Genomic DNA, 26,384 nt, shown 5'->3' with positions numbered 1-26,384 from the left:
AACTTAGTTTAGGCCTTAAGTTGATGGATCGGTTTAGAGAAAAAAATTTCCTGCATTTCATGCATCAATATTCCATTTTAAAATATCTGGTTATTGCCATGCATTGAGAGAATGACTAGCTTGATATTTAAGAGTGCTTTAAAGCCTGAGAAAGTAAAATCCTCTTAGCACATGGATTTCAAGAAACTTCGTCAAAGAAAGCACATGAGGAAAGAGAGAGGAGAGGGAGAGAATCGTTATCATCGCCCGGCCTCTTCAGCTTTAAGGGGGATCATGCTCTTTAACTTTTCATGGAATCCTCTGCTAGAATTGATTAATATTACAGAATTAACAAGCCAAAAATAACTGAAGCTTTGCTGTGCTGTAAGTTAGGCAATATTAAACCTTCAATGTTTTTTATCTTGTTTAATCTCTTAAGGTCATAAGCTCAGTTTGGGGAAGGTACAGCATAGGTATGTGCATTTTTGACTCTTGTTTGAGATGCTTTAATGCTGAGTATAATAGTTAAATGTGAGGGATCAGAGAAACGAACAGCTTCTTCAGTCTTGCTGGCAGCAAAATGCTATTTATTTGGAACTTGGTTGACAAAACAGGTGGGGTTCTTCTAAACCAGTGAAGAATTCAGATTTTTGGCCCTTCTGAAATTAACACGTTTTAACCATCAGGAGTCAACATTTTAAAAAAGTTTCTGGTGGACTTAAGCTGCTCCTGACAGGATCAGACCAGCCCCTACAGTGCCTGCCACCCCTACAGTGTCTGCCGTCATCTCCGTGTGTCAGAGGGGCTCCCTTAAAGTAACACAGTAAATCAGTGCATCAGCAGGTCAGCCTGAGAGTCTAAGCTTGACACAGAAATTAATGGCATTTGGAAGCCTTCAGGTACTAACGTCTTAAATCTTACCTAGAACCACTTACACCTTTATTTTAGGCTTGTTTTTTCTCTCTCCTGCTGGTCCGTCTGCTTCTATAGCAGAAGTTGTGTCTCTACCTTTCTGTTTTATAATTCTGCTGCTGATGCGACTTTATAGAATTTAAGTGGCAAGCCCATTTTTCCCATTTTCAGATACGAAGTTGTCAAATTCAGATGGTTTTTGACTGAATTTGTCTCAAGCTCACCTGAAAGTTGATAGTTAAACGCAGATCTCCTGGATTCCGTTAAGATCCTATTTCTCTGTCTTACAGCTCTTAAGGTCTCTTCTAGCTTTGCTGTGGAATACCCAGAGAAGCTAGGGTTGTTGTCACTTAAGACGTGCTCCAGGGTTCAGTTGTATACTGTATGGTTTGTAGAAGCTAGATGGCCAAGGAAGGGTTTCAACTTTTCCTCTAGCTTTCTCTCCTAAGACCGTATGCGGTATCTGAACTATATGCAACTGGAACTCATCTGAGGCAAAATACCCTTTTGACATTAGTAGTAAGGGACCTGCAGGTCAGGAAGTCATGTTACTCAGCACCTCTGATTAAAGGTTTGAAATTGCTGGGCTGTAGTAGACAAGTGAAATTTTGTAAAGTTCTAAGATAAACTTTGGGCACAATTTCACTCATGAGTGCAGATGAAATATAAAGAGCCTCGAGGTGCTTTTATTCTGACTCAGTTATGAGCTCGTTGACTACAGCTGTTTCTGAGCTAAGCACAGTTTTGTGATTATTGTTCAGGATAAATTTTTGGGGGGGTTATGCATTTCCCATCCCCCTCCCCTCCCCCCAAGATATCTGCTCTTGATGAAAATAAAAGCTGCAAAATTCACAGCCAGTATTCTTTGGGTCAAATCACTTCTTTTCCACAAAAAAAATATATGCAAGGTGTACCCGACACCATGGTTTTATGGCTTTACACAGGAAGTGGACAAAATGAGAAACATTTTGTATTTTAGTTTCTAAGTTAAACTTTTGCATTATATTTAAAAATTTACCTTAAATTTTCACTCTTCAGTAAACAGAATTCTAACAGGTCTTAGACGCTTAGTTTTTCTGGTACTTCTATCAAGTTCGTTCTCTCCGTGGTATAGGCACAGTTGTCTTTATACGTCCATGTAATTACAGCTTAAGTAATACAGCCAATGTTATGGAACATATGGTATATAAAGCAGAATCCTAGTAACTCTAAAACTTGAAAATATGCTCCTTCACTGTGTAAATACACTCCTTAAGGAAAACAGTTTGGTGTTAAAAGAGTAGTGTAGTGCAGTACACTGGGATTTGGAGGAGAAAAGATGTATGATGCTGAAACATCCAGTTTCTCATTTCTTTTGAGCCTGGTGTTTGTAAACTCAAGCAACTTTTTGGTTGCATGTTGCCTCTGTTTCTGGCATTACTGGATTTGACACAGATCTTGTAGGAAAAAAAGCTGACAAAGAAAAAATATTGCATGCTCTGGAAGCACTGCCCAAAAAATCATGCATTTAACTAATTCCTTTCTGTATCCTTAGTTGGGTTTGACCATGGCTTAACTGTTGGCCCTCCACAGAGATGGATAAAAGTGTTGGTTTTTTTTTTATCTAAGTGTTCCTGAAGTTTTGCTGTTTTGTTTCCTTGGAGTGTAGATGGTAATGCTCATTGTCTCCATTACCTACCACTTCGTAATTTGTCAAAGTGTCTCAAGTATCACATACACAACCACGTGTAAGATGTATTTGGATTGACTAAATAGAAACAAGTATTACGCTTCATCTTAGCGATTTCTGCCTACCCTTAGGTCAGAAGCTTGTGAAAACTAAGTCACCATCCCTGCAGTTATTTTACAGATGTGTGGATGTGGTGCTTAGGGACATGCTTTAGTGATGAACTTGGCAGTGCTAGGTTAATGGTTGGACTCTGATCTTAAAGGTCTTTTCCAACCTAAAAAATTCTGTGATTTTATGATTTAAACTGCTGAATTGAGATTCTTTATTAAAAAAGAGCAAAGTTAGGATACTTTCCAAACTGTGTATCAAACACACAACTGAATTTAAGTTGTGAGCAAATACATAAAAATCTAGAGAGGAAAAGCATTCTGATCTGACTCAGGGACGCATTGTCAAGTCTGACTTGGTTTGAATGCTTTTAAAAGTGAAGGTTAGCAAAAGTGTCTTCAAAACTGAATACCAAAGCAGGACTGTCTGATCTATCTCGGGTTTTTTATACAATTGTCCTGAAATATGAAGCTTATTTTCCATTGCTGAATGTGAGAGGAAACACAAGACTACTAAAAGTTTCCTTGCCCCTGTTAGGAGAGTTTAATGAACAAAAACATTAACAAAAACTTATTATGAGCATCTTAAGTTATTGTGTTGTACAAAGACTTCCTTAAAATCACTCACTGTACTTAAAAGGTTGTAATGCCTGCCTGAACTGAAGTGACTGTTTGACAAGCCAGTATAACCTTTTTATTTTATTACATCCTACAGTAAATATTTTCCTGGCATTCATATTAAAACAGTTGATCTGAAACTTGAGGGTGGTACACAGAAGTCTAGAAATAGGCTGTTTTCTTTACATTCTATGAGCTTTATAAATGTGAGGAGGGGGAAAAATTACCTTTTAGAGGTGTTGTCGATGTATGGTTGTATTTTTATAAAAACTTCTGTGCTGGGAAGTGGCAATAGGCTTTCTAGTGCTGTGAGAAGTAACTCAAATAATTTCAGTGCCCAGATGTGTAACACTGGGACAGCGTTTCTAAATTACATCAACTTAAATGTCTTGGAAAGGAGTAGAAGTGATGTTCCACGAGGCCACCAAAGCCTTGGAAGAGAGTGGGATTTTAATTTGGTCCACTAATGTCTGAATAACAGTCTTCTGAGTACAGGATGGATAGAACCTACAAATAGTATCTGAGAGATGCTCACGCTGCCATTTTTAATGACTGGAAAAGCTGCTGTCACCTCTCTGTATCACTATGCAATAAACAAATCCAAAAGGTACATTCAGGATGTTTTCCCTGTAAAAAAGAAAAAAAAAAAAAGTCCTTCTAAAAAGTAGGAATTAATGGTGTAGAAGACTATGTTACAGGTGTGTGAGCCAAAACTGGTGTTAACGACAGAATATGCATCTTTCTTCCAAATCCTTTTCAAATGTGTAACTCAGTAACGTAATTCTTAAGATGACTTTTGTTTCCTGTGTAAATCAGTGGTGAGCTTGTGGGAGAAAGCCAAGGTATTGCGTTCACTGCCTAAGCACTGACTGATGCTCATGTAATTGAGACTTTAATACCTGTGGGAAGGATGAAGTAACAGAAAAGAAGGAAAGAAAATCAGGAACTAATTTTACTCACTGCTTAATCGTTACCTGATGTTGCTGAAGCATAATTTTTTATATAGTTTTTTTTACTGAAAATGGTGGTGAAGCCAGCTTAAGATGTTTCATAGTTCAACGATGAAGTGTTTTAACAGAATTGCATTTGCAACTGAAAATGTTGTTCTGCTTCCCGCCACTGTTATTAATGCTACTCTATTATATTGGTCATAATGGATCCTTAGTACTTAACTCTTCGGGGTTTGCGGTTGTTTTTTTTTTTTGGGGGGGGGGGGGGTTTGACCTGTCTTTCTCTGAAAGAACTCTTCTACTCACCATGTAATGCCATTATAAAGTCACATTTGAAGAAGATACTGCAACATCTAAAGCTCGTCCTTTGCCTACTCTTGTGGAGTAGATGGAAATAATCATGTGCTGAGATAAGGTTCGGTAGCACTGGGGAGGGTGTACGTGAACCTGAGTCAGCCTAGCCCACGAAAGGGTTGCTTCTTAAATCTGACAAATCTCTGCAGAGATTTATATTTACTTTTTTTAAACAGCTATCAATTAGAGATTGATCCCACCTAAACAGTGCTGAAGCTGATCTTTTTTAAATATCAGCCTTCACTGACCTGAGTTAGTTAGACATTACATTTTGTTATCTGTCCATTCATTTTCAACAGCAGCATCTGGTTATCAGTAATTTCTGGTTAAACAGTTGGCTTTTGCTTTCTAGCATTTGCTTTCAGTACATGGTTACTCTTGGTTCTTTGTACTCGGGCACATTGTAATAAGACTTTCAATCCAGTATCTGTTCTCTTCTGTTGTATCTACTGTGGTTTGTTTAGTTTGTTCTTCCTAATTGAGCCTAATTTCAGCTTTCTTGAGAAGAAATTGAGGGCTTTCTGTCAAGTACTTAAGTCTTGCATTGGGCCATTTCTAACTTGCTCCAGCGGACTACTTGCAGCACGTGCTTCGAATCCTTTCTGTAAAGCTGCATATCTCAATGAGTTCTGCACGTGGCAAGAGTAAGCTAGCTTAAATTTAATTATTACAGAAACGTAGTGCTGCTGGCCGGTTACATTTTTCTTTACTGTAAATATAAAATACTGGAAATTATGTTCTTCCTGCAGGTGCCTTGTTAGCGTTCTAATTTTTAGGCACTTCCTGACATAGCTAGACTCTTTCTTTATCTCTTTTTGCTCACTCCTAGGTATGAAGCAGAACTGAATCCCATAGACCATCAGAAGGCCAATGTCCTAAAGTATCAAATGGAAAAAAGACCATTTTTTGAAATGCCTTCCCATCTGGCTGATGTAGACTTGGATGAGTATGACTATGAAGAGGACTTTGAGTAGTGGTTACCGATGGTCAGCACTTGCAGAAGAGAAGGGACAGTCTGCAGCAGGTCTGCTACACACCTATACATTTCAGTGGGGTTTGTTTCCAAGAAATCAGCTTAGTTTTGTGCTAAAAATATTTAATCGCTACACTACCTTTTAAATAGAAGAAGCGCATTTGTATGGAATGATGAAACTTTTTGTATTTATTCAATAGTCTATAGTTTGTAAAATAATTAAAATATTTATTTACAGATGTTGCGTAATTCCTTTTTGCAAGAATAACAATATTTGACTTTAGAGAAAAGTAATCTACTGTTTTTAAGAGAACTGTATAATTCTCAAGTTGATGTGTGGTGCACTGACCATCTCCATCCCACCCGTGAGCAGGTATTCCTGTCCTGGTATGGGAGGTAAGGAGACAATTTATACCTGGCCTGCAGCGCTTACATGCTGACAGGCAGCCCTAGGGTTTTTATGCCTTGGCAAGGAAGGGACGCGACTGTGAGTGCGTGGCTCAGCTCGCATTTACAAGCCGGACTTTCGTTTGACAAGCTGAGTGTCTTAGTGCACGAGGAAAGTGAACACCTGAGACAAGCTGCTTCACTTCTTTGTGTAGTCCTTGTCTGCCACAACTTTCATTTTGCTTGCCCTTTTAAACTTCAGTGTTTGATTATTTAAAAATGAAGTCTGTTTTAGTGTTCATACTTGATCCAAAATGAGTGTGTTAATTCATGTAGAAGGAACCAATTTTTTTAAAATCCCTTGTATAAATGTTACTTGATCAGTGATGTGCACTAATTTGTTGTGGGCATTCATTGCTTTTGTCTGTCCCTCCCTTCAGTTGTTTGCTATTGACACATTCCATGGCTATTCATCGGTGTCACAGCAGCTTGAAATTGTTGCCTCACTCTTGCTGTTAAACAGATTTTGTTGGGGAAAAAAAAATGTACTGAAAGATGTAAGTTATTTTTTGGTTGCAGTGTAGATCTGTTTAAAATGTTTAAAGGTCATGTTTGTATTTTCAAATAAAGATTTTCATACATGTAATTTAACGCTTCTAATTATTATGGTATGTACTGCATACAATTCATTTCTTACTAGTAATGAACTTAAGATATGATAGCTGAGACATATATGCAGTCTGGTCGGATAATTACACCAAGCTGCATATTCAAAGCAATCGAGGTCTAGCAGGGTTTTCTTTATCCAAAAAATGGTGTTGCTAAGCAGCTGGAAGTGGTACAGAGAAATCTGTTCCACTCAACTCATCACACAATCTCATGTAGAGACTTATAAACCTCATTGTCTGTTGGGGAGCTTTACAAAGGAAAACAAGTCCTTTTAATACCCTTCAAAGGATTCTTAAAAAGAAAATCAGGGTTGATTATTCCAGTTTTAATGGAAACCCATCAATATAAAATTTCTCTGTTGGTCAGGTGGATACCTTTTACTACTCGACCATGGTTTGGGGTTTTTAAAACAGTGAAGATACACAGAGCATTTATGTTATGCTCTGTTCCCTAAGGTGCTGTGGGAAAGGATGACCAGCTGGCTCTCTGGAGGATCATCCTGAACTGCCCATGCCGTTAAGAGATGGTGGCCTGCTGCTTTTCCATGCCTGAAACCTTTCAGCTGGAACCCCTTTTTTTGAAAGAAAGGGGGCTTGAAAACAGGCAAGGGCTTTCTCATCACACAGTGACATTCCACCACTGAACAGAGCTGCAGTGCTGGGTGGCTGTCTTCCGCAGAGCTGGCAGCTGCTGTTGCCACTCTGTGTTTAATGAAGTGCCTGTCAAACCCTGCTCTCTATTATACTTGTGCTAGCCAGGTCCCTTTAGGAAAAAAGGATTTGCACAGGGCGAGTAGAGCAAACGATGGTGTTATTGTGGAAATGCCTTTTCTCACAATACACAAACTATAATGATTACTGTACCTTTCCCCAGAAGGATAATTTCCATCCCTAGGCCTTTGTTACAAAAATTAAAGCATCCACATTTGACGGGGTCCTAGGTCTGACTGTTTGCCTAGTCCAGCTGTATCCTGCCTACCTGCTACAGTTTAGGCCTGGATTCACAAATCTAGACGGCTGAGGGAAACACCACTATCGCAGTCCAGGCGTACGGGGGGTTACTGACCAAGTCACAGGGGAACTGTGAGAGAAGTGGCATTACCATATGGTGTCCTACCTGTCCCCTTGCATTAACCTACCGCGCACTTAGCTACGCAGACTGAAACGTAATCGTTTCACTCTTGCCCCTTCAGGACGGACGATACATGGGAGACATCCGTGGCTTTCGCTTCTGTGTTTGCGAGAGCTCCCTTCTCAGTCTGCTTGATAACAGGGAAGACTAGAAGGCCGACAGCACTGCTGCTGTTCTTTCTCCGGGTTTAGTGTGGGAATAGCACTTGCACCTTCCATACTAATGGATAGCAATAGTTCTGTAGTTTATTTTACAGTGTTATCATCCAAAATATATATATATAAAAAATGAAAGCTGATGATAGGATTAATGCAACGTACAATTCCATGGAGCAGTGCCAAAGGGTCAGCAAAAGCAGCCAGGACTCCCAAGCGTACTGCCTCTGAAATACTGAGTGAAGATCATTTGCAAATTCTTAACGGAAAAAAACTATTTCAAAGGGCCGTATTTACAGTCTATTTACATTGTCTTTTCAGGTTTTCTATTTTCCAAGTAAATACCATGTGATCACTGCATGAAGGATTTCTTCCAGAGGAAAATACTAAGTCAACCGGTCTGCTGTTTCTTTCTTTCTTACTTAGAAGCCGTGATGCAAGCCTCCTGGGAACACATCCTCATCCCTGCAGACCTCTAACCATGTCTCTGTAAGCACTAGGATGTAGAAATACCTCCAGATGATTTGTTCCAGGGTTTCCATTTTACAGGCAGGAAATGGCACTGCCAAGTGCCACTGCATCTCCCAGCAGGTCACAGCGTTCACATCTGGGCCGGGCTCCTTCCTCCCTGGCATCAGGTACAAGGAAACAAGTAGACAGACACTCATCTTGGTCCTCTCAAACGGTAAAGGATCCATCCAGCAGAGCACTGCCCCTGCGCCGATGTCAGCAAGCTTGTCTCATCAGAGGTTTTGACTCTGTATTTGTCAATACTCTGATTAAAGTCCTTAGGTTGGGAATTTTTCCAAGGCAGAATCAAGGACCAGGATACAGTTGAGTAACAATGTTCATAATGCCCGCAGCCTTAGAAGCACAACAGCCAAATCAGCAACCCCCATGCACAGCAGTGTGGAGAAAGCAGTGCTAGTAACTGGTTCTGGGTGGGTGCCTAGAGGCAGAGATCTGACTTGACACACATCTCCTGCTGCCTTGGTTGATGCCGCCACAACCCCACTTTCAGTTAAACAATTTGCAGAAAAAAAATCAGTAGCGTGTTCTTCACTTCCATTTATCCTATCGGTGTCTTAACTGTCCTATACCACAAGAAAAAAGATTTAAGTCAGTCTCATTCTATGAAGAAAACACCATGTAAGAGCACATAAGCATTCAGAGTGTAGCATCTGACCATCTAGCAGCTTGGCCGTAGCTCCCTCTTGGACAGCACTATATTTAGCTTCCCCAAAAGGGAAGAACCATTTCTATACCACAAGGAGCCCAGAAAGGGCACTGCAGGGAACAGCCACAAACTAGGTAAGTAGTGCACTTTCTGTATGGCCTCGATCTTGGTCCATGGGTTTGAATTCTTTTATTATCTATCTTCAATAGGAGCTGCTCCAAGCACATGGTCCCAACAGTCTACATTTTAACAGGCATATGGCTGGGAAAAAAGGTGGAAGTCTCTTTTCCTTCTAGTCCTCTTTAAAAATACCAAAAAAGCACACACCCCCTCAAATATGAAAAGAAACCGTTTGCACAACTTTACAGGAAAAACTCATTTAAAAATAAGTCTGAAATCGTATAAGGTCTTTGAATGTGGCTGTTAGATCCCAGAAAACCAGAGCCACTGGAAATCAAGGGGTTGCCTGACTCACTGCAAAAAAAAAAAAAACAACTGTCTGCCAAACACTGGGTTTAACATTCTACTAGAAGTTCAGAAAGCAGGGGGAAATACAGAAGGAAAACCTGAAGGAACCACTCAGCCCCTTCCAGTGGCTGACAGTGCAAACCCTGAGAGGATGGGAGGGTTGTGACTAGCTGCAGCACAGGAAACCTCGTGGCCTCTTTCATTTTCCCTCCCTTTCAGTATAGTTGCCGCTGCAAGACCCCTGGTGTCCACCACCTTATCTGAGTGCTTGCACTCCACTGGCCCAAAGGGCTAAAAGTCTTTCCCTGGTGCAAGTATCCATTCCAGGGCTGAGCTGACACCCAGGCAGACAGCTGCAGTTTTGCCAAACTTTTATCTGCTCCTAAGGGCAATCAGTGCCCACAAGACAACCCTCAGGCTACACTGGCTGCCACTCCAAGCCCACAACCTCCGCGTGCTTCCCTTCAAATCCCCAGCTGGTTTGCAGACTTTAATCGCCTCAAAAGCCTTGACTGGAAAAGGACAAGAAACAAGGTTATACTCCAGCAAGAGCCCTGGGCTGACCAGTGCTCAGATACGTTCCGAGCCTCTCAGTCTGAAGAGCACAATGCAAATGCCATGTCTGAAGCAGACGTTCCCTGCAGGCTGTGCAGCAGTGCCATCTCTGAAATGTGTCAGTAACATGAAGCAACTGCAGCAAATGGCTCTTAATCAAGAAGCTTCACAGTACGGGGCAAAAAGGAAACTGGATCCTCCTCTTAATGTGTCCTAGCTGGTGTTCAAGTACCCAAGGATGTCTCAATGCTGCAGTAAGAATTGCCTTAAAAATGCAGATCAAGCTGAAGGAGACTGCAGCTGCAGCTGGGAAGGGAAGGGAAGAGGGGGAAAACCCCTTTTCTCAGCCTGAAATGGACCACAGAAGACCAGCCCCTTCGCTGCTAGGTGGGTACGCATAAGATCCTGAACTCGCACTCACCCACCTCAACTACAGCTGTCCTCAGAGCTGGAAAACCCGAGCCAGAATTACCTGGTCTGGACCAACCACATCAACATCGACATCTTCAGCTGTGTCTTCTGCTTGACTCTCCTTTGAGACAGCTTCTGTCTTAATCTCATCTTTGCTGGTGGGGGGGGCGGGGGGAGAATAAAAAAAAGCTAAGTCTTGAGAAACTTGTAACAGAGGTTGCACTTTGCACAAGTGTGCTTAAGGCAGAGTTGTTCACCTATTAATATCTGCTGCTGAGATATGCATGTAAGGTAGTTCGAAGTTTCTGGCCCAGTACTTCCCAGGTATGAAAGATATTATATTCTGAGGAATTTCCAATAAAGCAGTTCAGAAACAAAACATTCATTTAAAAGGGGCTAACTTCATGTTTAATATGTTTTTGTTCTATTTTACTTGTATTCACCAGGTCTATTCAACAGGTGTCCAAAACTTGAAAAACTGGGATTTGCGTTTCATCTTTTAACCTACCAATATGGGAACTGGCAGCTAAGACCTCAACAAATGAACGGTATTAAAGGAAAATATCCCAGCTGAGCACCCACGGTGCTTCATTTGCAGAGCTCAAAAGCAGACTCCAGCCTCCATATTTCTGCAGTACCTCTCCTGCATCCAAGTTCTGTGGGGTTTCACTCAGATGTGTGCGCATGCTGGACAGACATGCACCTCTCTAAAAGCCACCAGTTACACAGTAGTTAAGAGCAGATCTGCAGAGACACGAATCCTCTTTCATTTCCACAGATGCAGACGACACTCCTCATCCAGCTGCAGCAAACAGCCAGGTTCTAACAACTACCACAGCCCTGCAATCAGGACCAGAGACAAGAGAAATGGGACAGGGAACCTTCCTCCTTCCTTGTCTTTTTCTCCACACACTTTGTATTAAGTCCAAGAAGGCTTGGAAGCCCTGTGACAATGGGGGACAATGAGGCTAAAGCAGCAAATGTAGGTATTGGACTGAGGAAACAGAAAAACCAAGCCGTCCTTGGAACGCAGCCCGTAAGACAGACGGGAGGGGCACACACCCTTTGCCCATGGAAGTATTACAAAAAGCAGAAGCAGAGGTGGATAGAGGCCCCAACTGTCAATACCAGGACAAGTGAAGCAGCTTGTAAGACATAAAACTCTCACCAGTATTTTCTCTGCAGCCCTCCTGGACAAAGGAATGGCAAATGTTCCTGCAAGTGCATCTCCTGAGATTTCAGCCTCTTTCTGCTTTTGCCTGCTGCAGAGGCCAGCTGGGAAGCACACTGCAGCTCTGGAGCTTTGCTTGTTGCTTCAGTCTGGCTGGTTTCAGGCAAAGACCCTGTAACAGACAGTGAACAAGCTCACTCTTCAGCCTCACCCTCAGAGGTCTGGAGATGGACATTTCCAACATGTACCCCACAGCAGTGAAGCAATGAGGCCAAGCTCAAAGGGAGATTTGTAGCAAAGCATTCATTTATTGCAGGAGCCAGCTAAAAGCCATATAGAAGAAAATCCATTTAATTTGCCCACCGGTCACCTTTGTAACCTAGATTTATGATCTTGGCCCCAGTCTGTAAGTGCTATCAGTACTGCTGAGTCTATATAACCCTCAAGAAAGGAGGGCCTTTGGGACACAAAGGAACAAACTTTCTGAAGGCAAGTCATTGAAAAGAAAATTTCTGAGGAAGGGTGAGAAAGAAACTAAAGGATGCTCTAGAAAAATTCCCTTTCCTCCACATACAAGTGCACATGTCCTCAGCACTTAGCACTTGTACTGGGAATTGTTTTCATAATGGCTTGACTACATTTAACTGAGTCCCACCATATCCATACAGTGAATACCTCATTACGGATTAGAAGTCCATGACAGCTACTGAAGCCTGGATGCAGCCCACCTAACTATAACTCTTTAAGTCAGGAGTATAATCTTACAGGCACCCTAGAAATTCAACAGAGAGGAGGACCCTAGAAGATGATTTGTCCCAGATCACCTGGGCTGAAGATCTGAATCAGCTTCTGGAAATACATCTCCTGTCTCAATTATTTACAGGGCCTCAAGCAACACCACCTGTAACAACTGAAAGCGATGAGCCAAGTCTCAATGGCACAAACACCAGAGCTCAGTACAAAGCAGAATTCAAGATTACCTGAATTCGGCTTACTCAAAGTCTCCAGACAAATCTTACCGCTACCGAGTGACAAAGAGACTTATAACAGCAACAAAGCTGAAGGAAAAAAAAACACTGTTCAAACTGGAAAGTCTACAATATCCAGCATACTGTGGTATGCTAATCAAAGCGTGAAGTGCCTTTTAGCTGGGAGAAAGCAAATACAGCTGATTCAGAATAGGAAAGTTGTCATACCATTGGAGAATTTCCTTTTAAAAGATGCCCTGGATGTGCCCGCAGGGGACCATTCTCCTGAACTGCTAAGGACAGAGCTCTCCTCATCTTCATTTGCCAATAAAGAGTTTCTGTACCAAATCAGTGGCTGCCATTCATCTCCTCTGCAAGGCAGTGGTTCTGCTATGTACCTCTGTAAGTAGGCATACCTGGAGAGAACCAAAAGCAAGCATAAGAAAACTCAGTATCTTTCCCCTCAATATCTAGGGAAGGTATTGTTAGAAAGGTATTTTCCCTTTGCTCTCCGAGGGTGCAGGCAGACCTGTTAAAGAAAAAGAAAGGGCATCCCTTTTCTCAGAAATATCTGACATCTCTGAATATTTAAAACGCAAATGCCTTTGAAGCTAACAGAGTGCTTGATTTTTAGCGTTAGAAACAACACTAGATCCACAGGAATTACAGAATTACATCAGTCTCCAGAAAGAATTCCCTGTGCAGAAGTCACTGCCAATTGCTGCTGCCAGGAGCAGTCTGGAGAGCGCAGAACTCCGCGAATATGCACACCTTCTCCTGGTGGCCCTTTTCTGCCTCGTGGACTGCGACACAAAGGAGATCCCAGGCAAGAGATGCTCCTTGTGATTCAGTAGTACAGCAGGTCAGGAAATGGGATATTTATGCCATGAGTGCCTGTTTTGTCAAAATTAAAACCAAGAACAACCAATTAAACCACTTTTCTGTAATATCATCTCAAACTCAATCCAATTCTCTCAGGTTGCCAGTAAAATTTCAAGTGTCTGCAAGAAGCAGTTAACAGCTCTGCAGTTACGACAACACACAGGATGTGGGAAACATTGGTACAAATCCCTGCTCTGCCCGATTCAATCCAGACTTGACACCAGGCCTCCCCGATTCTCAGCTGAAGCAAAGAAGTCTCCTTCAAACATCCTTTTTGAAAAACAGGACATTTCTGACGAAGTCTTTCTGACCTATTCCTACTGCGTAACAATAAGAAAAGAAAACCGGTGTCTGACTCGGGATTAGAAACTGAATATTCACCACATTTCAGGTACAGCTCGTCACTTTAAAATCAAGCCCAGTGTTGTTAGAACAGACCTCGCCTTAGCAAACACCAGAAGTGACAGTTTTAACACCAGCCTGTACAGTATATTATTCATTCTTTGATTAGGAGTGTGGCCTGGAAAATATCAGACATTTCATTTGCTTTGCAAAGCAAGAAAACCCATGCTGGGAGGAGGTTAGGGTAAGCACCGACTCTCGAACAGTCAGAGTCCTGGACTCTGGGGGCCCCAGGGATCAAGAAATCCTGGTAATGGAGTTTGTTGGTTTCAAAAAAGCGTGTATTATAACTACTGTTTTAGGGTCTGATCCAACTGCTATCAGTGTCAATGGAAAGACTCCTACCGATTCAGGAATCAGGCCCTTCGTGCTGCTTGTTATTCAATAATTCATATATTGTGTGCATTTTGTGGCACAGAGCAATTGACAAGTCAGATATTTTACTGCTATAGCCTGGGCAATTACAGGGGAGGAGGTTAAAATCCATATACTTTGATGGTGTTGAAATATACTCCTTTCTAACAAATGCCCATATTCTGTATCTCATCTGTTACAGGTACATTCACATATGTTAACATACAGACCTGGACATCAATCCTACGATTAATAATAAAAATGAAAATAACCAGATGTTTATTTCTAAAAGTTCATGTTGACCTAAAACATTCCATCCAGTAATTTATGATGGAGCTAAAGCTAAATATTTCTAAGAGGAAATATAATCTCCAGCCCCTGCAAAGCATTTTAGGCCTCCTGGAATAGAAACTGTTACTCTAGAAACATCATCTGAATGTAGTTGCAGATAAAACTGCAATTTCCCCCCTTGTGATTTCTATTGTTTCCCATTTGTTCTCAGCAGCAGTGGGAAGGTCCAAAGCAGTAGGAACAGAAGTCAAAGTGCATTCCCTGCTAGGTTCTGTACTTCCCGCAAATGTTTGCAATTAATAAACCTACCTGAATGTATCTAATACATTCAGGAATATACTTCTGGAATACATCCTCTGGTCAAAAAGTTAAATATAGTCCTAAGAAAAATATTATCAGGTTTTAGCTTGAAATCTGCCCACATTAATGATGAAATATTTTTCTCTTTAAAAACTGATCATTGGAGGTAAGTGAAGCGACAAAGTTTTTCAAGGATAGATTAACAGAAATCTGCTTGTTGCGCAAGTGTCACCACACAGATAGTAACACCTCAAATCCAGACAACATGGACAGAGTTGTACAGAAACTGTACAAAAGAGGGCCTGGAGTACATCCCCTGTGAAGAGAGGCTGAGAGAGTTGGGGAGAACAGAAGGCTCTGGGGAGACTTTATTGTGGACTGTCAGTACTTAAAGGGGGTCTACAGGAAAGACGGGGAGGGACTCTTTACGAAGGACTGTAGTGATAGGACATGGGGTAATGGTTTTAAACTGAAAGAGGGTAGACTTAGATTAGACACTAGGAAGAAATCCTTCACTGTGCGGGTGGTGAGGCACTGGCACGGGTTGCCCAGAGAAGCTGTGGATGCCCCATCCCCGCAAGTATCTAAGGCCGGGCTGGATGGGGCTTGGAGCAACCTGGTCTGGTGGAAAGTGTCCCTGCCCATGGCAGGGGGTTGGACTAGGTGATCTTTAAGGTTCTTTCCAACCCAAACCATTCTGTGATTCTATGATTCTATGAAAACCAATTCTAGTCATAGATCTCAAAGATTCTCTCCCGGGAAAAATGCAAGAATAGAAGTTACCACTACTCATAGATTATCCACTTTAAATTTACCAGGAGTTGTAATCGGTTTATGTAAAACATTTTTCTTCTGTATTTTGCATTTTGGGTTTGAATGCATTTTTTAAAATACATTGTATGAGTATCTGGCAATCATTAATAAGTCATGTAAAGTAACAGGAAAGCAGACATTTTGCCACTCTTGACCCTTGTTATACAAAAACTGGTCGGTAATCCCCATGGAAGTTATCCTCCAATTTAAGACAAAGTAACACAAGAGCAAACAAGTTACACAGGGCTGAGCAAGATGTGATGGTTGGGCTTTTTCTTCCGTTTCTGCTGACCTCTTCTCTGAAAGGAAACTTTTCTCGTCAGGTACAGGGGTGATTTGCTCAGAAATTCAAAAAGGCAGCTATGTCTTAATGTTTCATCTTACACTCCCATGTCTTCAAATACGCTCTCAGGAAAATGGAAATACCTGTTACATATTTTGCAATAGTTTTTACAGTATCTGTAAATAGAAGACTGAAGTGCAGAGATCCAGATCCAAAATAAACAGCACTGAACAGAGAACTAATGACAAAGGTCACACAGAAGGAAGAACATTACTTCCTTCTCAAAAATGACTGGAGTTGAGACAGGTGAAGAAAGGAGTAAGAGACACAATCATAAATCTCTCTGTTCAGATGCATACTGCCCCATGATGCCAAAATAAGGTTATCACTCTTGTATTATTAAATGTAAACATTTAAACCACTGTAAAACACAGGCCCAACTGGACCACAACATATTCCCCTGTAAACAGTAAATTCTTGAATTTGAATATCCATTATGAATACAGTCATGTATATTTCTATTCCACATATATTCCATGGAACTCATGTAACTGAATTGTGAAGCTGTGGAATTAGATCATTACCAAATAATTACCAAATCCAGGCACTCTCTCAGTCTTTTCTGCCTTACTTTACTGTTCAGAAAAGCATTCTAGCCAGTCAAGTTGCAAATTCCTTTCACCAAATTAACACTCTCTTTCCTTTAGAGGAATTGCCGTATGTGGCCACAGCTATGTCTAGAAAAGATCTAGAATGCATACTGCACATACAATCCAAAATTACTACTACTACAAAATTCAACAAGTGTTTTCTTCAAGCTAACAACCTCAGGTGGGGGTTGATTTTAAAGGTTCTCTGAAAAGCTCTTGAGCAACTTCTGCAATGCTGACGGTCAAGAGTCCCACGTACAGCGATACACGAAACACAAACTGTGTATGACAGTGTACAAGAACTTAACTTACACTAGTCTTTTGTCTGACTTTAGCAGCTTGTTGGAAAATTCACTGATGATTAACAGAAAGCTCAAGTTAGGAGGCAAGCATTTTCCTTCTACTCCAGTAGCTCCTTGAAAAGCAAATTCAATCCCTTCCCTGTTGGAAGAAAAAAAACAACAAAAGAACAGAGTAATAAAACAGACAACTAACAAAAGCAATGACCACGGACAGTGACGTTGTATGACACATACTTGTGTATCATGGCTACAGATTCTCTGGATTTCACTTGGTCCCAGCCAAATGTTAGCGAAAAGCGACGAGCAAGTTCTTTCATGTTTGTGAAGGAAGCAGAAGAGAAGTCCACATTGCTGCTGCTGTCTTGGCTTTCTGCATGTTTCTGAAACAGCTGCAAAAGAAGTCTCAGATAAGCAACCATATGTAATCCTACAGGTAAACAAAGCACCAGGAGGACACAGAGACATGCAGAGCAAGCAACAGTTAGCTTACACAGACAGAAGCCTTGCATCAGAGCAGGTAAGCCATGTGCTTCAGAAGCACACAACTGCAACAAGAAGGAACTGACACAATGGACACTGCTGTGCTTAACAGACAGGGACAAATAAAAAAAATGGAAAAAGAAATGGTGTGCATAAACAGAGAACCGATTCCTGAAGATGATGGCCCCACTGACCCCATCTCCTGTTGGGACTTCTGAATCAAACCCCAGAGGCCTGATCTGCCTGAGAGACTTTCAGACTATCAGAATGCAGACATAAAGCAGCAAGTCTGGCAGCAGCGTAGTCCAATTTCTGAGAGTGAGACTAGGTCAAAAGCACATCTTGAGCCCAATTAACTATGTTCTGGGTTTTTCTCCTAACAGAACATGGCGGTAGCTTGTTCTCTTCAACCTGTTAACTTTCAAGGTCAAGCAAAGGCCAAAAAGGGCCTGTTGTCTATGTGATACCTAAACACTAAGTCCTGACTGTGTCAGCAGAATATATGTAGCCAAATGCTGTTTAGCCTCATCTAAGCTCAGATTTCAGAGGCTAGCTCACAGATCTAAGCCCTCGGCAATGTGTGTGAAATAAGCGAAGCTCATGTATCAGTACCCCCTGGGAGGAGCCTGCTCTGTGACTTACAGCACGACTCCAAGCTAGAAGCAGCTCCAGTCATGGCCTGAGCCGGCAAAAGCAGCTGCTGAAATAGCTAACTGGCCTCATCAGTCAGCAGCTGCAAGCCCCAGCAACTTGAGACCCTTCAGAAGAGCTGCAACCCACTTCCAGTAAAAAATACTGGGGATTAGAGCTGACCAGCCAGAGACACATTTGTGGTTCCTCAAATTCAGTAGGAATTGAGGTAGTCCATAACCCACAGAATAATATCCTTAACCTTTGTTAAGGTGAAGAGGCACCTACCACGTCCCAAGAAATACTCCATAATCTCCCATCAGTCCTAACACACTATGCATTTAAAGATTAAAAACATTTAAAAAAGATTAAAAGACACAAAAAAATGTGCACAAAATTACATTTTAAAACAGATTTAAGGATTTGAAAGGAGTTTTAATTATGACATGCAAAACCAACATACACATAGAAAGTACAGGCAAGGAATCGATTTATTCCACTAGGTTTTTAAATGAATGTGCATAATTATGGCAAGGTAGGTAAAAACCTCCAGTATGAATAAAGCTGTCACAAGAGCCCCTAGCCTCTTGTTTTAATCTTAACCTTACCTGCTGCAGACAGAGAATCAGTGTCTTGGCACTCTGAATTTTGTTGTTGTGCCTTGTCTTGCTTAATGTTTCTTTAATTATGTCTCCAAAATCATTGTAGGTCTAATAACAGAAACAAAACAAATGAGGATTATCATTCCCCTTTTTTAGCTCTGGGAGTACACAAAGTACATGATTTGTGTTCATGTGACACAAGAAGTTCATAAAACACTCCCAATATCAGAACACCCAAGCTAAAAGATGAAAACTAGACTTTTTATATTCTTTTGTATGTAAAGCAATGGTATGCACCTTTAAAAGTAACGTGAAGATTAAAGTTGCACTGAAATTAAGTATTTATTATAACAAAAGAACAAAGCCTCCTCAGGAGAGAAATAGAGAGTTTTCTATATTTAACCAGTGTCTGCCTTGAGCCCAATGAAGTAAAGAAATCCGTATTCAGGTATTTCCAAAGTCCTGTTAGTTGGCTCAGGGAAACTTCCCACTCTGCTGAAACCTACTTCAGAGTAGCTGGAAATCTATCAGTTGTCTAAAACCATGACTCATGTGAAAACTAGGCCATCTCCAGATGGAGAGACTGTGGAGCTGCATGAAGCTGTATAAAGTAAGCTGACCACTAGTTAAAAACTTCTCCCAGCCATAAACCGCTTCTCTGCAACGGCCTCCCTAGAGATGCTGAGGAGCAGCTGTTCAGACAGACATACCCTCTGTTCTCAGTTACTTTGTCTGCTGTGAGGTACCTTTGCAGAGCAGAGAGATTTGTCCCACTCTTCCTTGATTTTATAGCCCTTTTGTGATTATACAAGGATTCTGAGCCGTAAGACTATTAACGACACCATTTTCACAAACGCAAAGCAACCTTATCTAAAACATTACCTTCACATAATACTTATAGATCTCAGCAGCCGCAGTCATCTTTACCACATTATACACTATTAACTTGCAATATGCTGCAAGAAGACTCCGCTTTTTGTGCAAGTCATCAAGTTTGCAACTTTCATCCTTTCTCTCCTCTTCTGTCAGGTCTAGGGAAACAAAAGCAATGAAGCTTTGTTCTACACTTTATTCAAGGTATCTCAATTTTAATGACCAACTTTCATCCAAATAGCACAGACTCAGCTGTTCAGTCAACATGCTAAGGAACAGATGCTAAGCGCTCGTTCCTGTGTATATCAGAAAACACATGTTTATTTCCATTTCAAAGCTTGCAGCTCATGACAGTGAAAATGAGTTATTTCCACAGTCTTCTGTTCTGATCTTCATAGGGCTTTTGCATTTCTGCTAGTCAGAATCTCCTTGTACAACACTGCTCACAGCTACAGAACAGAACCAGAGTGCAGAATAAAAGGCACGAACACACCAAATGGAAAAGACCAGACAAATTTTTTTCCTAGAATAATACAGATGCTAGAAAACCAGCATATAATTCATCAGAAACCCTAAAAAAAAACGTGTCATACACAGTCTAACAAGAGTTCAAATTAAACTCTCCAAATGGTTATCAACAAAAGTGAAAGAAAAAAGTAATTTCATATCATTAAGAACGTGTTAAGTCTCTGGAACATGGGTTAATTACTAGCTGCATAACTTGTGGAAAACAAACACTCTCGAGAGTCTTCCAACACAGCTATGAAGGTGGTTGGGGAGAGCTTCCTGCAGCAGGAAAGCTGATACACACTCTTTCCCACTGTGAATGTAATCCACCTAATGCCAAAAGGCTTCAGGCTTTGACCTGTAATTTTGATACGGACTGTTTCTGCTTCTAGCACTACTGTGAGCCTGGATGCAAACATAAGGTAAATGACAGGTCAGAAGTATCTGCAAATTAGAGTTAAAACTAAAACAGAGCAGCTGCCAGCTGTGCATGCAGACAAGCACACCCATAGCATGAAAAAAATCAGTCATTTAGGAAGGAATCTGCAATGGGATGACAAGGATCCTTTTTGGGGAGAACTGAGAAATTCAAAGCATCACACAAAACTGGTTTGAAACAGATCGCAGGCTATCTAACCCAAACCAGGATCAGTTTTATTGGTTTCAGATACATAATATATGCAACGTGAAACATACCCTGTTTCAAAAACTCCCACAACTAGGATACTACAATCTTGACTTGAGCAATCTTTTCCATCGTGCCTCTACCTTTACCAATAAGGGTTCTCTTCTACTATCTCCCTGGGGCAATTTAGGCCCATCACTTCTTGTATATACACTGTGACTTGAAGAAGTGTGGTGCCCAAAACTGAACACAGAATTCCATCTGAACAGCTGAAGGACAAGAGTTTGACACAGTGATCTAGAACAGTGCTTGGTTTTTCAAAGCATGAGACTGGAACTCAGCCTCAAAACCACAATGAACTAACATCTATTTTCAAAATGCTTCCAAAAGAAACAGCCTTCACAACAGCCTCAATACGGCGTCTGAATGTATTTGAAAAAGGCTACAGAGCAACAAGCACTATTTCCAATTGGACTGAGAGCAGCCCTGAGAAGGACTTGAGGGTTTTGGTTGATGAGAAGCTCAACATGGCTCAGCAATGTGCACTTGAGGCCCAGAAAGCCGACCGCATCCCTGACTGCATCAAAAGAAGCATGACCAGCACTCTGAGGGAGGTGATTCCCCCCCTCTCCCCCTCTCCTCCACTCTTGTGAGACCCCACTGTGGAGCAATGCCTTTAGCTCTGGGGCCTCCAACATACGGAGGACACGGACCTGTTGGAGCAGGTCTGGAGGATGGCCATGAAGATGATCAGAGAGCTAGAGCACCTCTCCTATAGAGACAGGCTGAGAGTTGGGGTTGTTCAGCCTAGAAAAGAGAAAGCTCCAGGGAAACCTTATAGCAGCCTTCTAGTACCCAAAGGGGGCCTACAAGAAAGCTCGAGAGGGGCAGGGTATGGGGGTAATGGCTTTAAGCTGAAAGAGGGTAGATTTAGGTTAGGTATTAGGAAGAAATCCTTCACTGTGAGGGTGGTGAGGCACTGGAACAGGTTGCCCAGAGGACCTGTGATGCCCCATCCCTGGGAGTGTGCAAGGCCAGGCTGGATGGGGCTTTAAGCAACCTGGTCTGGTGGAAGGTGCCCCTGCCCATGGCAGGGAATTGGAACTAAGGTCCCTTCCAACCCAAACCATTCCATGAATTATGATTCTATGAAATCTGCCCCACACCCCCCAAATGAAAATCCACTAGGCCTTTACTCTCATGACTTAGAAGTGTCCATGCATTGACAGAGCCACACTTTAACACTGCAAGGCCTTCCTCTAACACCATCCTCTCTACCATGAAAGTCAGTTCACCAAATAGGTTTACATTCTCACCCCATCCCTGCATTACATCAGCCCTTTTCATCCTACAAGTAAATTAGCAGCTATTTCCTGTGGTTGATCCACAGTGGATACACATCAGTGAATAACAGGTCTGCCACTTTGTTTGTAAAGGGGCCCAACAACAATAACAAAATCAAAAAAACAACAAGAAAAAGACCAGCCTCTTCCCAATAGGTTCAGTGGAGATGACAAATGACAGCAAAAGTGGTAGATTCGATATCTAACCTTTGCTTTCCTCTTCTTCCACCATGAAAACATGTTCCTGGATAAACAAAAGCAGTTTTTCCTGGAGTGATGTGCTAAGAAGATAATCTGGAAGTCCAACTGCTTCTGTGTTATTATTTGAATCCTGATGACTCAAAATCAGCAACCAGTCACAGAGTATCATGAAAGCCTGTATCAAGCAAAGCCAAAGAACGATTTAGAGACCATGTTACTCTTCACGACAACTCTACTTTGCATCTCCATCAAACACTGCAAGTCACAATCTAGTTTCTATCCCATTTCTTCGTTGCAAGCTAAAGATTTCTGTTTGCCCCAACATGTAGTAACATGCCACAGCTAAGCCCTTCCAGAACTTGTAACTTAGGATACAGTATATACAAGTATCATGCATGAATACCACCTAAAGATTTTCAAACTTCCATGGGAAGAAGAGCTCTATTATGCTAGAAAATCTCTCCTTTAGCACATGAATCACCGGACAGTTTTTCCAATTTTTTTTTTTTTTTAAGTAATATTCATAGCAAGGCATTAATAAAGCAATAGTAGCAACCAGTACGCTGATTAGTCTAATCAGAAAATGACAATGATTATCAACTGGCAAACTAAGTTATTCAGATTCAGGTCTTGATTCTGCAGATGCGCCCATGCAGACACATATCTATGTTTGATTAAAGCACTGACTTCTGTAGCATTTTAACTAACATAATTTTAATTTGCCTTTAAAATAATTAGTTGAAGACAGGGTTTTCTAGAGTTCCTTCTCTGCTAAGAGTTAAACAATAGCAAAAAATCAGTAGAAGAAAATACTAGTATGAAAAGAAGGGCAGGCATTTAAAAGGAGAACTGAGCATGAACACTAGCTAAGTGACAGAGCAACACAAACCTTTTCTCTTACATCTTTTTTCTTATGGTGGAGGAAGCACATGCAAATCTGACTGAAACATCTCAGCTCTCTTCTTAGTGCAAAAAGAGTCTCCTAAAAATGATTTTAGGAAAAATGACAGGACAAATATGTTAGGGGCTATGATTCAGTAGAGAATTACAAAACAAACAACAGTTGCATCTTTCTTCCACTGATATTACTCATTTAAGATAGCACAGCCGATGGCATTACGAAAGGTGACATCTCACAGCAGCAACAGCTTATAGCTATGAACAACTTGAAAACAAGAGATGGGTTTAAGGTGCAACATCTGGGATATAAGGTCAACCCACAGAAATATGTACTTCCTCCCACACTCTGGTGCAGAAATATGACAAATAGTAGTAGGACGCGTGCATGTCACACTTGCTGAGGCTAGTGGTACTCAGCAAGTCACAAACTCTTCGCTTCTCCATCTGTAGTAAAGGACAGCTCTCATAGCTTGTATTCCCTTACTTACTTCAGCTTATTCTTACAAAGCACAACGATAATTATTTCCACTTTAAACATGGAAGTCATAAAAACTTTGGTCCATCCCATCTAATTTTCAATGTGTACTGCCTTCTGGAGTTGCTCTTCTCTCTCCCTCTATCGACTACGGAGGCAATGCAGTTTAACTGCACTGCTAACTCTGGCACTCAGACTTAGACACCTCCATTAAGATGAATCCAGCAAGACAGACCATTTGATTTGCCCACAGCCACATAAAAGACTTTCTGATCCTTCACCAGGTCGCAGCTGTTGCACTGCACAGAGCTTTGAGCAGTCAACAGAAGAGGAACACCCTTACAGGAGGGCTGGATTTCATGCTATGCAACTGCACATTTATAAGAAAGGGGATCCATCCCAGGGCACACTGAAACGCAGCAGAGGGGGAGGCAAAACACTGCCTTAACATTATTGGGGGGGGAGGGGAGAAACAATCTTAGAGCTGCTGTCCAGGAAATGCTCTTTTTTGCACTTGGAACTTCTCTCTCTGCCAACACCCAGATGTGGCCCTGCAGAGTGGGTTGTAGCACTGTGCTTCCAATCAAAATCTGCTCCCATATGAAAGGCCAAATTAAAAAATGTGCTGCCCCAACATCAGTCAAGCTAACCGTGCCTGGGCTGAAAGACAGAACATACTAGAGCAGTCAGAGATGCGGACATCCACACAGGAATGGAACAAGATGGGAATAGATATTGAATCAGTCACCAAACGGGTAACCTCCCAGCTAGCATTTCTCACACAAAACAAATGTCCATGTCACCGTCCTGTTCTGTACACACAGGAGCACCAGGGGAAAGGGGCAGAACAACAGAAGCAGCAGCACTTGGTGTAGTCAGAAATCACCACAAAGAGAAGCCACACAGGTACACATTCACACATGAATCAAAGCATAAACGTGTTTTCCTCTCTGGTGTCTTAAACCAGACTGTCTTCTGAAATACCTGTCAGAGCTTGGCACTTTATAAAACCAATTAATAAAGTAAATAGTTAGCTGATGAGAAAATTACCACTTTACTCAAATTTTGTGCCAGAAACATGTAAGTAAAACGAGAAAATAGAAATGAAACAAAGCAACAAGACTTCCTGGAATTTTCATTGAATATTCTTTGTTGCTTAAAACTAGAAAACAATGAACTGTTTTGGCACTGGAAGAAGTTCCTTATCTCCATCAAGCCCCAGGAATTCAATGCACATGTTTTGCAATAAAAACAGAGGTGAACTATTGTTCACTCATTCTCTTGCACACTGAAAAAATATAAATGCTTTTTGAAAAGAAAAAAAAAAAAAAAAAAAAAGAGGGCAAGACAGAGAGAAAATGCCTCAGCTCAATTTGGTTTCCTCAAGAAAACACACAAAGCTTGTTTTTTTCTGGCAATCTGAGAACAGAAAAGCAACTTAAACTTCCAGAAGTGCAACTCCAAGTTTCAGAATTATGTGAAGTGGCCAACCTTGGGAGAATTTTCCGGAACTGCAGCTAGTTGCCACAGGAGAGAAAAATACATGCACTGGAGAGCTGGCAGGATAATCTGCAAATAAAAACACATGTTCTTTATTTACATGAAAGGGTCAAGAGCAAAAAGCTTAAGACTAAACAAAGCATCCAAGCCTGACATTCTGCATGTTGTTTGCATGACCGTTTCTGCACTGTACAGTATTTAGACCCTCAAAATAAACTTAACAGGTTTACATAGAAGGAAACGTTGCCTCCTGAGAAGCTTCATTACTAAGGTGCTGCTTCTGCAGAACTCTGACGTCTTGATGAGTTCAGTGGAAACTAACCCTGTACTAAAAAGGGTGTTCACAGAGACTAACTTTAGCTTAGCTTCTCGGGATTTCTCTTCGGTGAAAGGCAGGCTCTTTCAAAGGGCAATTCAGAGCAGAAGTCAAACCTTGGTCCCGTGATGCTCCATCTAAAGGAGGCCACCTCTACCCACTGACTGCAGGCTCGCTCTATTCAACTAAATTTCAACCTTTCCCAAATAACCTCAAGTTCTCTCCTAAAAACAGGGGCTGATTAACATGCACGACTGCTAGAATACTTCACCTTGTAATCCCAAGATATATACCTCCCATCTTGGAACAGCCAATGTTACAGTTGAGACAACCAGACAACCAAAAAGCTGCAGTTGAGGCAGCTGGTAATTACAAACCGTCTTCACCAAGAGTCACTATGCAAGCAACAGGTCCAAAGTATTCCAATTTCTGGTTACATGCTATCTAGAAGGGGCTCCTCAGGGTCCCAACAATTTCGTAAGTACTGAGGGCAAGACTACGCAATCAATGGGAAGTACAAAGCATGACAAAGGATCAATCCAGATGCCAGATGACTATCATAGTTTCAGACAATCTCCAAAAATAAATGAATCTATGGCATGAATTTACTGGTTCAAATAACGTTATACCAAAGACAGCTTCAGTTTCCCACACTGAGAAATGGAAACAGTATCTTCCTGCCTCATAGGACATTGATATACAAGATTATTTAGTATTTCCTAATTTCCTGCTTGCAACAAGAAAAACCTCTTTCAGTATTAAATATTCACAACTCACCAGAACAGGCAATCTCTCATGTTCCATTTCAAACACCAGCAACCTTGAAGTCTTGTCATACAGATTCCACTTGGTGAGATCATGGGCACTGCAAGTGAAAAAAATAATGATACACTAAGGAAGAAATGAAATTTCACCTGACCAAACAGATTAAGTGCATCCTATTTTTACCTTCATTTGATGTACAGCAGTAATGTTAAACAACTAATTATTAATTATAAGCA

At 41.3% G+C, this 26,384-nt stretch overlaps 2 protein-coding genes across 10 annotated transcripts in view; one reads left to right on the top strand and one right to left on the bottom strand.

Annotated features, from left to right (window-relative positions):
- The window catches only part of PPP2R3B (protein phosphatase 2 regulatory subunit B''beta), a 54,157-nt gene extending 46,956 nt beyond the window's left edge, over positions 1-7,201 (top strand). For all 3 annotated transcript variants that reach the window (XM_080375325.1, XM_080375327.1, XM_080375326.1), the window contains one exon: positions 5,419-7,201. In XM_080375325.1, the coding sequence (XP_080231451.1) occupies positions 5,419-5,563 (145 nt within the window). In that variant the 3' untranslated portion in view covers positions 5,564-7,201. The remainder of the gene's footprint in view (positions 1-5,418) is intronic.
- Positions 7,202-7,974: 773 nt separating this feature from the next.
- The window catches only part of LOC308058854 (cohesin subunit SA-2-like), a 67,023-nt gene continuing 48,613 nt past the window's right edge, over positions 7,975-26,384 (bottom strand). For 4 of the 7 annotated variants that reach the window (XM_080375307.1, XM_080375308.1, XM_080375305.1 and 1 more), the window contains 12 exons: positions 26,161-26,248; positions 25,059-25,136; positions 23,082-23,174; positions 22,199-22,367; positions 19,526-19,674; positions 18,650-18,751; positions 17,166-17,320; positions 16,942-17,070; positions 12,883-13,070; positions 11,684-11,858; positions 10,577-10,670; positions 7,975-8,998 (listed from right to left, as the gene is read on the bottom strand). In XM_080375307.1, coding sequence (XP_080231433.1) covers positions 8,990-8,998; positions 10,577-10,670; positions 11,684-11,858; positions 12,883-13,070; positions 16,942-17,070; positions 17,166-17,320; positions 18,650-18,751; positions 19,526-19,674; positions 22,199-22,367; positions 23,082-23,174; positions 25,059-25,136; positions 26,161-26,248 — 1,429 coding nt within the window. In that variant the 3' untranslated portion in view covers positions 7,975-8,989. The other 3 variants (XR_013926004.1, XM_080375306.1, XM_080375309.1) reach the window with 3 other exon arrangements.

This window comes from Falco punctatus, assembly GCF_963210335.1.
Source record: "Falco punctatus genome assembly, chromosome: 2".
In the NCBI taxonomy this organism is placed as follows: Eukaryota; Metazoa; Chordata; class Aves; order Falconiformes; family Falconidae; genus Falco; species Falco punctatus.
This window is presented reverse-complemented; position numbering and strand designations above follow the sequence as displayed.